The 13367-nt window shown below is 51.6% G+C and overlaps 8 protein-coding genes across 8 annotated transcripts; 5 read left to right on the plus strand and 3 right to left on the minus strand.

Annotated features, from left to right (window-relative positions):
* Window positions 1-258: 258 nt before the first annotated feature.
* Window positions 259-2897, minus strand: COCCADRAFT_8620 (uncharacterized protein; the record flags this gene model as incomplete). Its single annotated transcript, XM_007718380.1, has 3 exons — window positions 259-2380; window positions 2428-2823; window positions 2875-2897. The coding sequence occupies 3 exons, from the start codon at window positions 2895-2897 to the stop codon at window positions 259-261; spliced, it is 2541 nt and encodes an 846-aa protein (XP_007716570.1).
* A 262-nt stretch (window positions 2898-3159) lies between these two features.
* Window positions 3160-4419, plus strand: COCCADRAFT_107361 (uncharacterized protein; the record flags this gene model as incomplete). Its single annotated transcript, XM_007718384.1, has 1 exon — window positions 3160-4419. One exon carries the CDS (start codon window positions 3160-3162, stop codon window positions 4417-4419), a length of 1260 nt encoding a protein of 419 aa, XP_007716574.1.
* A 687-nt stretch (window positions 4420-5106) lies between these two features.
* On the minus strand, window positions 5107-5589 carry COCCADRAFT_107392 (uncharacterized protein; the record flags this gene model as incomplete). Its single annotated transcript, XM_007718385.1, has 1 exon — window positions 5107-5589. The coding sequence occupies one exon, from the start codon at window positions 5587-5589 to the stop codon at window positions 5107-5109; it is 483 nt and encodes a 160-aa protein (XP_007716575.1).
* Window positions 5590-6192: 603 nt separating this feature from the next.
* Window positions 6193-6660, plus strand: COCCADRAFT_29749 (uncharacterized protein; the record flags this gene model as incomplete). The annotated part of the gene is made up of 1 exon (XM_007718386.1): window positions 6193-6660. One exon carries the CDS (start codon window positions 6193-6195, stop codon window positions 6658-6660), a length of 468 nt encoding a protein of 155 aa, XP_007716576.1.
* Window positions 6661-6867: 207 nt separating this feature from the next.
* COCCADRAFT_107384 (uncharacterized protein) lies at window positions 6868-7104 on the plus strand (the record flags this gene model as incomplete). Its single annotated transcript, XM_007718387.1, has 1 exon — window positions 6868-7104. A coding segment is annotated over one exon (237 nt), but the record flags the coding sequence as incomplete, so codon positions are not given.
* Window positions 7105-8430: 1326 nt separating this feature from the next.
* Window positions 8431-9958, plus strand: COCCADRAFT_40460 (uncharacterized protein; the record flags this gene model as incomplete). Its single annotated transcript, XM_007718388.1, has 2 exons — window positions 8431-8679; window positions 8786-9958. 2 exons carry the CDS (start codon window positions 8431-8433, stop codon window positions 9956-9958), a joined length of 1422 nt encoding a protein of 473 aa, XP_007716578.1.
* Window positions 9959-10354: 396 nt separating this feature from the next.
* COCCADRAFT_107393 (uncharacterized protein) lies at window positions 10355-11150 on the plus strand (the record flags this gene model as incomplete). Its single annotated transcript, XM_007718389.1, has 2 exons — window positions 10355-10813; window positions 10923-11150. The coding sequence occupies 2 exons, from the start codon at window positions 10355-10357 to the stop codon at window positions 11148-11150; spliced, it is 687 nt and encodes a 228-aa protein (XP_007716579.1).
* Window positions 11151-11385: 235 nt separating this feature from the next.
* On the minus strand, window positions 11386-13195 carry COCCADRAFT_8625 (glycoside hydrolase family 17 protein; the record flags this gene model as incomplete). Its single annotated transcript, XM_007718381.1, has 3 exons — window positions 11386-11816; window positions 11869-12484; window positions 12518-13195. The coding sequence occupies 3 exons, from the start codon at window positions 13193-13195 to the stop codon at window positions 11386-11388; spliced, it is 1725 nt and encodes a 574-aa protein (XP_007716571.1).
* Between the last annotated feature and the right edge of the window lie 172 nt (window positions 13196-13367).

Below are 13367 nucleotides of genomic sequence, written 5' to 3' on the forward strand. Positions count from 1 at the left end.
CGAAGAAAAGAAAGAAGGAATCTACATAGTCCTTGGTATCTCTCGTAACTTTGGAATAGATGCCAGCAATGTCCAAACACCATCCAGGTCCCCACCCACCCACCCAAAAAAAAGATAACCGTCCCGATATCATCATCACACCTCCCGCCCTTGCAAGCAAAAAAAATAGACTTGCCGCCGTCTATACCCAACTTTATCAAAAAAAAGAGCAACAAACAAACATAAACTTCAGTCCCAAATATCCCCATCCTCAATGGCCTATACAATCCCCTCCTGAAACCGCTCCACCCCCTTCTTAATCTCTCGCACAATCTCCACAGCCTCATCCACACTCTGAGCCTCAAAATCATACCGTTTCGTCTCTCTCTCCTTGAATACAATAACTCTGAACATCTTGGGGTGTTTCTTAGACACCTTACTGCCCACCACGCTGCTAAAATGGACAGTGGTAGTTTTACCCTGGACATCGACACCAAACCCGCCGCGGGCACCGGTTTTTGATTCGCCGGGCATAATGTGGATGTACTCGTTGTCGAGGGCGATGATGCGCGAAGTGGACGAGGCAAAGGACATGGGCTGTTTGCGGAGGACGGCGTAGCGGCGGTAGTAGTTTGTTGTTGAGAGGGCGAGTGCACCTGAGTCACCGGTTCGGGCGAGGGGGTGCAGAAGACCTGCGCCGGAGACGGCGGCGTGGGTGCGGTCGCCTTTTTTGGTCTTCTTGGGGGCGCCACCCGTGCTGATGATGAGGGGTGCGTTGGGAGATGAGGAACCTGGTGAGCCTGAGAGGCCGAAGACGCCGTCACCTACGAAGCGACGGCGCACGAGATCCAGATCCATGCGTGTGTCAAGGGCTTCTACGGTGCGGTCGGGTGGTGCTACCGTGGTGCTGCCGCTTACTTTGAGGATGTAGAGGCCCTTTTCGAGTTGGAGATCGTGGCATACTTGGTCGAACAGATCAGCAATATATGTGTCGGTTGTGCATGGCAACGAAAAGTGTTTGGTGTTGAAATTCTCGTCGGTGAAATGGATGTTGACCATCCTCGGGGCTCCAGTACGACTTGCGGCATGCGATGGCGCCACCTTTGGCACATCTGCCAAGTTGCTCGTGTCTTTACGGGTCGCTGTTGGTGCAAAAGATGGACCAGTGATTGGATTTCTGAAGCTCTTAGCCCGACTGGGCATGGGCTTTACGGGTTTCTTCTCCTCACTCTCTTCCTGGCCGTCGGCACCATCGCCTTGTGATACAACAGCACTGGCAGCTTCTTGACTGTAGATAGGCGTAAGCTTCTCGTTTTCGCCAAACTCCCGCTGTGTCGCTGCAACGAGCGCAAACTCATCCCAAGGCTTGTCCCTTGCGCGAGGTCGCATACCGCGAGCGTTGTTGGACGCAAAGTCTTTGAGTGGCTTGTTCCTCGTCAACGGCGGAAATTCGTCGTCAACCTCGCCGTCGTCGTACATGCGCATGACCCAGCAGTTGACATTCAACTGTTCGGCTGTCAATGGCGGTTCCAGCTTCTCTTCTTGGTAGCGGTGCAACGCATATCCGATGGCTTCTGCCACCGTAGGTCCCTCTCCTTTGTCGTTGAACTTCCTGATCAGCAGCTCCATAGGCTTGGATGGCTTGGAAGAAAATGGACAGTATAGTTTGATAAACAGTGGGTTTTGTTGAGCCTCGCTCGCAGCATTCCACATGGCGAAACGTTGCAGGGGATCGGAGGGCTTCTGCTCCTTGGCCCGAATTGCTTGGGTCAAGGCACTCACGGGCAGTACAAAACTGATTGGTCGTGGTGGAGGCAGGGCCTGAAGCGTCGGCTGGACTGGCTCGTTCTTCTTCTTTTTGGGAGACATGTTTTGGAAAGGCGTCAAGCCAGGCATGGTGGGAAGGTCGCCGCCTGCGGGAGAAGAGTCTAAAGGGTCGCCAGCTACACCTATGAAGGAGGCGCTGCTATTAGAACCAGAAAATTCAGACGTCAAAGAATCATCAGACTCGTCGCCTTCGTCCAGAGCTTCCAAACGACCACGCGAACCAGCAGCATCTCCTTGATACTCATCTTTCCGTTGGGAAAGCGAGTGGTTTGCATTGGCAGCCTTTCGAGGCTTAACTCGTCTCTTCCTGAAGGACGAGTTGTCGAATTCGTTTTCTGACGACATTTCGCTGCTGGTAATGGTGTCTCTCCTAGCCCTTCCTTTGGACGACTCGACAGTGGGCAGGGACGATCTACGCGGAATCTCTTCTGGCGGGCGCGACGGTGAAGTAATCATGAGTGAAGGCCCTTCTCCGGCCTCTGCAAGCTCGTTGCGCAGTGCTGATCCACGCATGGGCGACGAACCAGAACGGGTGCGTAGGGGCATCTTGGTGAACTTGATCAGGTTGGCTGGTCTGTGGCTTGATCAGTTTGCAGGTCGCGGCGCAGGATGTTGGCCTACCTTTGCGAATCATCTTCATCATCGCTCTCATCGCTGAGGTCGCTACTGTCATCCTCCTCCAGCTGCTCCTTGCGCCGTCTGCGCTTCGCATTCAAGGTTGGCCCCACGGTGTCGTTGCTTCCGGCTCCCGTGACCATGCCACCCTCTTCTTCATCTTCTCCGAAACCCTCGGGTGGCTTCAAGCCAGCCGAACGCGGGGCTTGAAAGTACTCGGAGGTGATGGCGGTGGGGATCGGTGGGGAGTAGGTGCGCTTGATGTCGGAGGCATTGGGCACCCAGCCAGCGGCACGGAATGCTGGGTTGTTCAGAACACTCGAGTCGACGTTGATCAGGCGCTCACCCACGCCGTCCTTGATGGCGCCTAGGTAGGCGGTGCGAAGCTGGTATAGCACGAAACTACATACGTCAGTCAGTTGGCGATGCGACGCGAAGAGGACGACCGCTTACTCTTCATTTTGGAGGAGGGACATGGTTGGAGGGTCAGGGTAAAGGTATCAACATCTCAGAATCGAAAGCTATGTATGCTCAGACCAGCTGACGGGAATCATAAAACGCCCATGGGCAGAGATGCAGAAGTGGAGGCTGTGGGGAAGTGCATGTGCATGTACATGGACCCTGGTTGGGCTTGGCTGCTGCACCCGTTGACGCGCCGATGTGATCTCATCGTCCTGTAAACTTTCCGACCACAGCCCTCTCTCAACCTTCACCCCACGCCAAGACCCTCCCAACACCATGAACCTCCTCGCTGGTTACTCCGACTCGGAATCCGACAGCGAGGCACCCTCTGCGCCTCAAGTCGCCGCCAAGCTCGCCTCGAAACCCGCCTTTCAGAAAGTCGTCGACCGCTCCAACCCAGGACGAATCAAAGTCAATCTCCCAGGCGCATCGCAGTCGCGACAGGACAAGGATGACATTCAGAGAGACGCGCCGCCTGCGAAAAAGCCACGCCTGGGAGGAGGATCGTCGTTTGCTGGTTTCAATGCGATGCTGCCTGCGCCAAAGAAGCCCAATCTGAATGCCATCGCAGCGGCCGAGGGCGCAAAAGCTGGGAGCAGAGGGCTCGGCAAAGGGCTCGCGTCAGGTGTCAGCTTGAAGACCGGTGCTGAGCCTGCCTTTAAGCGGGAGCCAAGAGCGGATACCGAAGAGTACGACGAGACTGGGAATCCAATCAAAAAGGAGCCGATGAACAAGGACGACTTTAGGGCCATGCTGAATCTGCCGCCTCCAAAGTCACAAGCAAAGCCGGATACCAAACCGGCGTTGCCAGCACAAGACACAAAGGTGGAGTCGGAGCCGCAGCAAGCACCGAAACCTGCGGCGCCGCGTTTCGTGCCCATGTCTGTGGGCAAAGGAAAGAAGAAGAAACCAGTAGTGCCTCGCCCAGCGCTTGCGTCAACTGAGGCAGCCGGCCCAACAGGCCCAACAGTGTTGACACCACAACCACCTGTTGTAGAAACAAAACCGCAAAAGCCAAAAGTCTCCCTTTTCGGCGTATCAGGTGGTGCAGAGCCTGCAAGCAAGGCGTCATCGGATGGAGAATACCAACCACTGCTGTACGGGGCGGAACAAGACGAGGATGCGCCTGTGCCCGATGCGGCCTTTGACGGACATTCGACAAATTACACCACTCAGTATGCAGCACCGTCCGCAAACGCCCCAGCTGGTAATGGCCTCACAAACATTGCCTCGGAGCTCAATCTCTCGGAAGCCGAACGGCGCCAACTATTCGGCAAAAAGGGTCGCGGTGGACCGGACTTCTCAGGCGCAAAGATAGTCGAATTCAATACCGACGAGGAGTACGCACACAATGAACGGCTGCGACAGCAGGGCGAGGCAGTATCGCACAACCCGCTTAAGTCCATTTCTGGTACTGGAAAGAACAGTCTTCGCAGCTTGGTCAATGTTGCGACTACGCAGAAAGATGCGCTCGAGGACCATTTTGCTGCGAGTGCCCGGAATAAGAGGGAGGCGGGTAATCGGTATGGATGGTGAGCTATTTGTGGAAATTTTGTCGGTCTATGGAAAATACGAAGTTGCATCATTTAATGCATTGCATGGGCGTTGAAAAGCTCAGTATCTTTGAAGGAGCTAGTTGCTTGGTCTGATCCTGTCATCAGGACACAAGTACGAATATTGCACTTATTTCAGTGGTTTGCATCACTATGTCAACTTGACTCAATTCTTGATTGTAGTTTATACCCACATCCTCTAGGTGATTTAGAATAAAATGAAACAAAGGTTAAGAAGATTTTCAAAAAAATAGTGTATCGACATTGAGTTGGGGAAGATGGAGCTTGTGCTAGCCTGATTTGTCGATGCTAGTAGGACGGAGTGAAGCCTGTGTGCCAAGGCTATGGAGTCCTCACATTGCGATATCATGACAACAATGTCAGTGTACTATATGTATCATGACATTTTGCTCTTTTCCATCCAGCATTTCTTGGTCCAACGGTAGGATAATTGCCTTCCAAGCAATTGGGCCGGGAGCGAAGTGAGGACAGCAAAGCCACCGCAACCCTTCTGCTTTCTGGATCCCCGAGTATTCTTTGCGCCTACGTTCTTTTTTTTGCCACAAAAGTTTATTCTCCAGAATGTGCATTACTCGAGCAGATGCAATATGACCAAGTTTTTGTGGTTGCGTGGAAGCTAGGGCCGGGGAAACCATGGCTGCCTTGGTATTCACAGACGCCATGCACATGACATTGGATATTGCGAGATAAAGTTGCATGGTGGTTTCGTGTGTGTGCTGCCTTGATTGTGCAGATCTTGGCACTTGTTGCGGCGCCATGTCTCTGCTGCGAAACCACCAGACGTCGGTCTGGCCGCTGTCGTGGATGCAGATGAGTCGCAAATGCGGGGGTATCGCGCCATGGCCATGGTCGAACCAGACATTGTAGGCGTTTTATAAGAACCAAGATTGAGGGCCAGAGCTGAGTATGTGGCCGGGTCCGATGGAAATTGCTTGGAACTCGAGAGCATGTTTTGGTACCGGCACGCCTGATCCCCTCGACTTGCATATTGAGGCGCACCCGCTGATAGTAGGTAAGTAGTCCTCGAGGACACGGCACGGCAGATTCCTCCAGGACTTTGTGTGCTTGTGACAGACGACGGCAACAACTGGTAACACGTCGTTGGACAAGCTCGCTCTACCCGAGTGTCCATACGCAGCAAGCCGCGCAGGTGAACTTCAATAACCACCAAGGACACTTGGAGCCATGGTGGTGGGACAGTCTGGGCGCATCCCTGAAAACCGGTGACCCTAAATCGTGGTTCCGTCGCACCCCATGTGCAGTGATTGACATGCCGCTAAGCCTTATGTCGCAGTGGCACCCCCATGACGCCCTGGCACTTTGTCTAGATGTGTTGGCTTTGCAGTGCGACTGTGGGCCTCTAGACCGATGCTCACAAGTGGGGAGTCGGTGAGCTTTCCAAAGGAACATGGCGATTCTACCGCCCCGCACCCCATCTACGCCCTCTGATTGGGCCAAATGGCTTGAGGATGCAGAGCGTCACCGTCACCTCGACAGAGCTGCGATATGCGCCAAGTCAAGCGGCAATGAGGACACACAGGAGAGGGACTGAGAAGCAGACCATAGGGCGGGTTATAAATCCAGCCGACGGCCTGATGTTGAGCCTCATCCTCACCTTCTGCAGTCATCTTATTTATCCGCGCCAACATTTGGCTGGTCCATCAACTTCAATATAAACATCACTACTTGTAACTATCCCTCTACTACTAAGTTTTCCAACACTGCGGTACCCAGCATGGCCTCACACACTCAAAACATGCCCCTTCCCATCCGCACAAACACAGTCGATTCGCAAAAGTCACAATCATCATCATCGGGCCAAATCTCTCCACCATACTCCCCAACATCACCAACATCTCGCATGGCAGCATCTCCAACCGAAGAATCCTTCTTTGGTGCCATCGCAGCGCGAATCCGCGGCCGCTCACGAAGTCGCTCTCGCGGCGCCCCACCAGACAAGCGACCAAGGTCGCCGCCCACGGCCATGCCAACACACTCACGACATGCATCTACCACCAGCTCCACTACTTCTCCAGGCCCAGTAGCTACACCAGGACAGAGTACCAGACCAACTCTCCAGGATGCAGGCAGGAGAACTACTAGTGGCAGCGACCCGTGGAGAGGTCGACACTCAAACGATTGGCTCTTCAACGGATATTCCGTTACTGCCTCAGCCAAGGACTTTCTCCAACGACGCAAGTAGACACCAAGCATAGAAACTGGTCTGATATACGACGCTACGACAACGGGAAAAATATTATTCGTGTTTGAGCTGGCTCGGGCAATGTATTACCGCGTTCATATTAGCTCCCTTCGTATTAGTTTCCTATCTTTCTTTCTTTTTCTTATAGTGTCATAAAGCAGAGTAGTAGTGTAAGATAGCCATGTTAATCGAAATTCGGCCTAAGTTCCCTCATCTGCTCAAAAGAAATCTATAAGACTCTTCTCAGCTAACGAATCTCCGACGTCTAGGAAATGGACTACTGCTACTGCGTTCAAAGAATCGATGGCTCAGAAATATCCACCAGCACTTGCTGCAGCCATGCCCGCGAACCCGCGCAGTATGATGCCTAAAATACCAACTGCGAGTTCCCAAAGCCAGGAAATTTCCAACTTCGCAAGGCTCGATTCCAGGGTTGCTGCTTGAGCCTTGGAAATCAGGGCGCTCACTGCTTGCAATCGTGGTAGGGAACGAAGGAACGTGCCCTCTCGTTTTTGCTTGTCTACGATGCAGTAATTCATATATGCATCAGGGGGCGAAGTAACAATTAGTGCTTATTAGACTAGCGCATGCTACAAACTTCGGATATGTCTGTTCCTCAAATTTGAACATACTGCTTCAATCCATACGCTTATTCTCAACGTTTTCATTCCCATCACCTTCTGTCGCACATGGTGGATACTGCTTGCCAAGCTCAAATCGGTAATATTTTTTTTCCTTTCGTTCTGGATTAGTGTCAGTAAGTCTAGTTTACAAGCTTGTCATCAATCGGAGCGTCCTTAATCAGGGGTATGATATATGTATAGAGCTATACTTAGTTGAGACTCCAGCTCGACCACCGTCCTACTCGCCATTATAGCAGTAACTTATAGCGGCTCCAAGCTATTAGGACCCTGGATCCCAGCGCCAATCGCGACGTAGGTCATACTCGATAGTGATTTCATATGCGCATCCTGGTACTAGGTATCTTCATAGGTGTTTTAGATTTCACTTTTCGTCGGATACGGACACTCGAAAGGACCAAGACTAGTAATTTGGTTAACTTCCTCCTAATACGAGGCTAAATCAGTTTGTTGCGGCCCTTACGATCCGCCATGCTTGATGTAATAAATCATCTCATAGTATCGAATATAAGAATTTGGCTGACGGAGAGGCTTGAAATGAACGGTGTTATCTTAAAAAGTGCTCAATTGTAGTTATCGATGCTAACGTCGACCCAACTTTCGTGTCGCTCATAGGATTGGAGCACAGGCTTTTGATTGTGGACTCACTCTCAGTTTACATAATCAGCCCTACTGACTCGCATGTGCTCCAGCTGTCTGCTGTCATGACTCAAGCACCATGATTGAATTGCCCCTCTGTACATTACCCATCTTCTTGAGCACCTTCATATCTTACTGTCTTGTGCTGGTTCGGCACTCCCAGCAATATACAATGACGATTCTGACTCTTGACGCGGCTTGTAGCGATCAGCGCCCGGCGCGCCCTACGATCGGAGCAACAGGATGATCACGTAGATAGCCTAAGTTGGTATTCCGACCAACGATCCACTACCCCTCCGCCACGCCACGAAGTCCAAAGGCGTCGGTACAACAAACATATTCCGAACCCTCGGGATAAGACTCGTCACCACATGAGATTGTCTTCTGCGAAGGCAGGAAAGAAAAAAAACGCATATAAGAACTCAATTCAATCCACATCGAGTCCACAATTCTCCAACCTTATCTACATCGGTCCATCTACGTTCGCATCATGAGACAGGAACGCGCCACCCTTCCGACGCCCGCGTCATCCAACTCGTTCTGGCACAGCGAGCCAAACGAGTATCTTATCGGCCATCGCACAACAGAAAACCTGCCCGCCGAGGCTGACATTGTCATTGTGGGGTCTGGTATTACGGGTGCAAGTGCGGCCAGATACCTGGCTGAGGATGAAAGGGCCAATGGCAAGAACATCGTAATGCTCGAGGCGAGAGAGGCATGCTGGGGTGCTACTGGCAGGGTAAGTCGTTAGGGTGGTTGCATACACATGTGCACGGCATTCGGAGCACGCCTGGCCTGGGGTTATCCGCCGCGGGATTGTAGGATCTATGCTGACAAATAGTTAGAACGGTGGACACTGCCAACCCCTCTTGTTCGACAGATCTAGCGATGTGGCCAAATTCGAACTGAAGAATGTCGCTGCAGTACGATCCTACGTACAAGATAACAATGTGCCATGTGAATGGCGGGACGTGTCAGGCTGTCGAACTTTTTGGAACCAGGCAGCGCTAAAGGAGGTTGAGAATGAACTCCGACATCTTCGCAACGTTGCCCCTGAGATAGCGGCAAAGGTAACAGTGATAAAAGACAAGGAGGAACTCAAGAAGCATCGCGTAGCGCCTGACTGCCTGGCGGCGACGTTGAGTGAGGGAGCAGCGAGTCTGTGGCCTTACAAGCTGGTCACATTCATTCTACAAAAGCTCGTGCAAGACGGCCGAGTAAATCTCCAGACCAAGACTCCCGTTACGAACATTACAACTTCCGAGGGGAAACATACACTACACACACCTCGCGGTACCATCAGCAGCAAAACAGTCATTCTGGCAACGAATGGCTACACCTCAGCTCTTCTGCCCCATTTTGCGGATCTCATCGTCCCATGTCGCGGTGAAATGTCCGCCCTCTTCCCGCCAGAGGGCTCGACACTCCTTCCAAACTCGTATGGCATGGTTGCTGCGCTCGGTCAGCCTGCTCACAACGACGATTACCTTATTCAGAGACCATTTGAGGGTGTGCCAAACCCTGCTGGCCACCTCATGTTTGGTGGCGGCCGCGGAGCTGGAAACTACCCAAGTCTAGGTATCTCTGACGACAGCACTATCGATGAGGGATCTGCCGCCTATCTCCGAGGCGCTTTGCTCAAGGTACTCGAACTTGACGGCAAGACCGAAGGTCTCAAAGAACTGAAGGCTGCTGCTCAATGGACTGGTATTATGGGCTACTCCCGTGACAACCACCCATGGGTTGGGAAGGTACCAGACAGAGATGGCTTGTGGCTCTGTGGTGGATACACCGGTCATGGCATGCCAAACGGTACACTATGTGGAAAGGCAATCGTGGACATGGTCCTCGCAGAGATTGGGGGACAAGACGTTGGCACAGTGCAGGCGCAGATGATACAACAGGGCGATATTCCGAAGAGCTACATTCTTACCAAGGAGAGGATCGATAAGGCCAGGCGGATGCTGACGGTACATCAGCAGGAAGAGCAAGGTGTGCATATGAATGGTGTCGTGTAGTTGGTAGCAGTTTTAAGAATGTTGTCCATCCAGTCTTTTCATAATATGACGCCTTTATGTCCTAGTCGAGTAAACGGTTCGCATGCTGTGTCCATGGTCAACAATGTCTCAATTGACTTCTTTTACTCGATTTGGGCCATTAGAATAAATCCGCGGGCGGAAACTAACTCTAATGCGCTCCCCCACGGGGTACCAAGCCTCATCGCTGACTAATAGTAGTATCTACAAAAAGCACTGAGTCACATGCATGATATCATGAAGTATCAACATTGATATTTTTCCCTCCCAATCTCCATACCTCGACCTTTTTCAATTCTTTAACCAAAAGAAAAGAGGAAAAGAGAAGGAAAGCAACCATCCTCCCATTGACCCCGAATTCCCCAGCCCCCCCAAAAAATGTCCAGCACCTCTCTCCCCTCCAAATTCGGCCTCATCCTGTTCCCCGGCTTCCAACTCCTCGACGTCGCAGGCCCCCTCGACGCCTTCAACATCCTAGGCTACACGCACAAAATCTCCCTCAGCACCCTCGCTGCAACCCTCGATCCAGTCTCGACGCACAACACGCTGCACGCGCAGCAAGGCTCGCAAATATCCCAGTCACTCGTGCCAACCCACACGTTTGATTCCGCGCCCGACGACCTCGATGTCCTGCTTATCCCCGGTGGCATGGGATCGCGGGGCGAGGGCAGCGACGAGCACATGGGCCCTCTCGTTGAGTATCTCAAGAAGCTGGATTTGAGCGGGCAGGGGAGACTGAAGTGGGTGCTTACGGTTTGTACGGGAAGTGAGATTCTAGCGAGGACGGGGGCGCTGGATGGACGCCGGGCTACGTCGAATAAACGGGCGTTTAATAATGTGCGTTATCTCCCCCCCCCCCTTTCCCTTCATTCCACTTCCCTTTTCGCTTTCTTTGCGTTTTCGTTTGTGGATCGCCCGAGTAGACGGTTGATGTGGAGGATAATAGGTCAAGGCTCTGCATCCCAATGTGGATTGGGTGGCTAAAGCGAGATGGGTGGTTGACGGCAATATCTGGACTAGTTCTGGTATCTCGGCTGGCACGGATCTGGCGTATGCGTGGATTGCGGAGGTTTTTGGCGAGGATGCGGCGCAGACGATTGCGGATCGGAGTGAGTATGAGAGAAATCGCGACTCGGGGAATGATCGGTATGCGGAGGTTTGGAAGGCGGTGTAAGTTGGAGAGGGAGATGGATAGATGTATGATTAATGATTTATGTTTTGCTGGTATGCAATATCAATTCTACTCTACTTGTGTTTACTGTCTCGGTCACTGCGCTATATGCATCCACCATGCTAATATGCTACTTCTCATTTTCATCCATCGTTTTGTTGATTTGTAGCGTATGTAAGGCTCATATATTGAGATATGAAATTTGTTATATAATCTCAAGTCAAATCTGACTCGTTCATCATGAAGCCATACCTCCTTTCCACTGATACATTGAAGGAGCATCACACTTATCATCCAACATTGCCGGACCTGCATCAACCGGAAGCATTTGCCCATTTCTATCAACATCAGCCATGGTAACGCACCATGCCCTCCCAACAGGTACGTCGGATGGTTTCTCTGTGACGACCGCTTCACTCCTTGTCACATAAGGAAATCCATAGAAGGTAGGTGGTGAACTACACTCTCCATTTGGTGCGGCAGGCCCACCTGCGACAATGACCGGATGGCCATTCCGATCAACATCGGCGACTGTGACACACCAGTTTTCCTTGACGAGCGAAGTGGTCAAATGAGGCGTTGTCGTAGGGTTAGCACGGTTCGTAGTCGTCTTCATGGCGCTAGGAGTAGCGTGGCTACTAGGACTGGCAGTGGATCGGCTTGGCAATACTTAAGGTTCGTTAGTGGCAAGATGCGTTTCATGATTTGAATCACGACGTACCTGGCATGCTAACAGTTGTGAAATATGAAAGGGACCGGTCTGAAGTTGTCTTGCTTCTGAAAAGAGACACAATGGTTATGAACTGTGTAATAGTTTGTGTTGCGGCAATATCTGAGAGTGACGCGTTGCTCCAAATCTTTGGTGTGGGAGGTATGGGCTGCGAGGTTATCGTTGTAGTCTTGAAGGCCGTCAGGTACCTCGTGCTCGGCCCGACCTTCGATAGAGTAGCTTCCCATATCCCAAAACTTGGCTGTATCTCAGACGATGATAGCGTGGTTGAGGGAACGGGCGCCTGAAAGCCACTTAATCCGTTTGATGCTAACAAAGAAGACTGCAGTGTAATTTGCGAGCTCACTGAAGGGGCAACTGGTCGACCTTGCTTTGGGACTCCGCAGCTGAGATCCTTGATGCGAGGCTTGCGCGAAAGCGTATCGATCAAACCCCAGTCGGCTTTCTGGTCAGGCGTAGAGTCTTTCAGTAGCTCATACCAAAAGGTTGTGTACTTGCCAAATACGACGCACCCAACTTCGGTCCAGAACTTTTGTAGTTCGTCAATCCCTGCAACTGCTGCACCATGTTGCTCCGTATCGGTTGATGGCCAGCCCATTTCTGCGATCTAGACTGGCTTGTTGCCTGCCCGCTGCTTGACTTCTCCCAGGGAATATTGGAAGCTGTCACTTGCTGTGTCAATGCTATCTTTATTCCAGTATGGGTAAGCAGTCATGCCGATAAAGTCAGCACTATCTACGACACAATGTTTGGCAGTATCAACATGTCCGATGGGCTTGTCTTTCATATATTGGGCAAACGAGGACGCAGCAATGCTCTCCTTGACTTTGACAATGGTCTGCCCAACAACCTCTGCTGTGAGGCCTAGCTCACCAGCTTCCTCGGCGCGATAGATGTCCTCGCTTCCTGCGGAGAGTCCAATGATGAGGTCTGAAAGTGCTTGGCCATGCTTCTTGAACCCCTTCTCCAGCGCAGCCATTTCATTCTTGATGTTTTCGTCAGGCGAGTCCCCGCTTCGTGCTGGTGTTATCCAGAAGCCCAACAAGAGGTTGGTATTTGATTCCACGGCGGCGTCAAATGCTTCCGTTGGTTCGTCTACAGTTCCAGCAGTTTTGCACGTGAACAGCCGCGCACTGTCGAATGGTATGTCGGTTGTCAGATTTTTGGCCAAGTTGAAGCCGTCGAGAAAATCGGCTTTCTTTTTCACATTGGCCTCTACGCTCCAAAATGCACCGTAGTTGAAGCCCGTATATATGTTGCTTGCAGCCTGCGCAAAACTATGTAGAAGAATGAAGTGGTTGATCAAAAGGTGTTTCATCTGGCTAGTTGTTTGCCACAAATTAATAGAGAAAGGAGATGGTGTGTATCAATGATATACAGTAGAATCATAGGAATATAAGCAATGTACAGTCGATTTGATCAGAGTGAATTGCTGCATCATTGACAGAGCCACTGTCACGAGTTGTAAACTGGCGATGAATAGTCATAAT

Source organism: Bipolaris zeicola (genome assembly GCF_000523435.1).
Source record: "Bipolaris zeicola 26-R-13 unplaced genomic scaffold scaffold_229, whole genome shotgun sequence".
Lineage (NCBI taxonomy): Eukaryota > Fungi > Ascomycota > Dothideomycetes > Pleosporales > Pleosporaceae > Bipolaris > Bipolaris zeicola.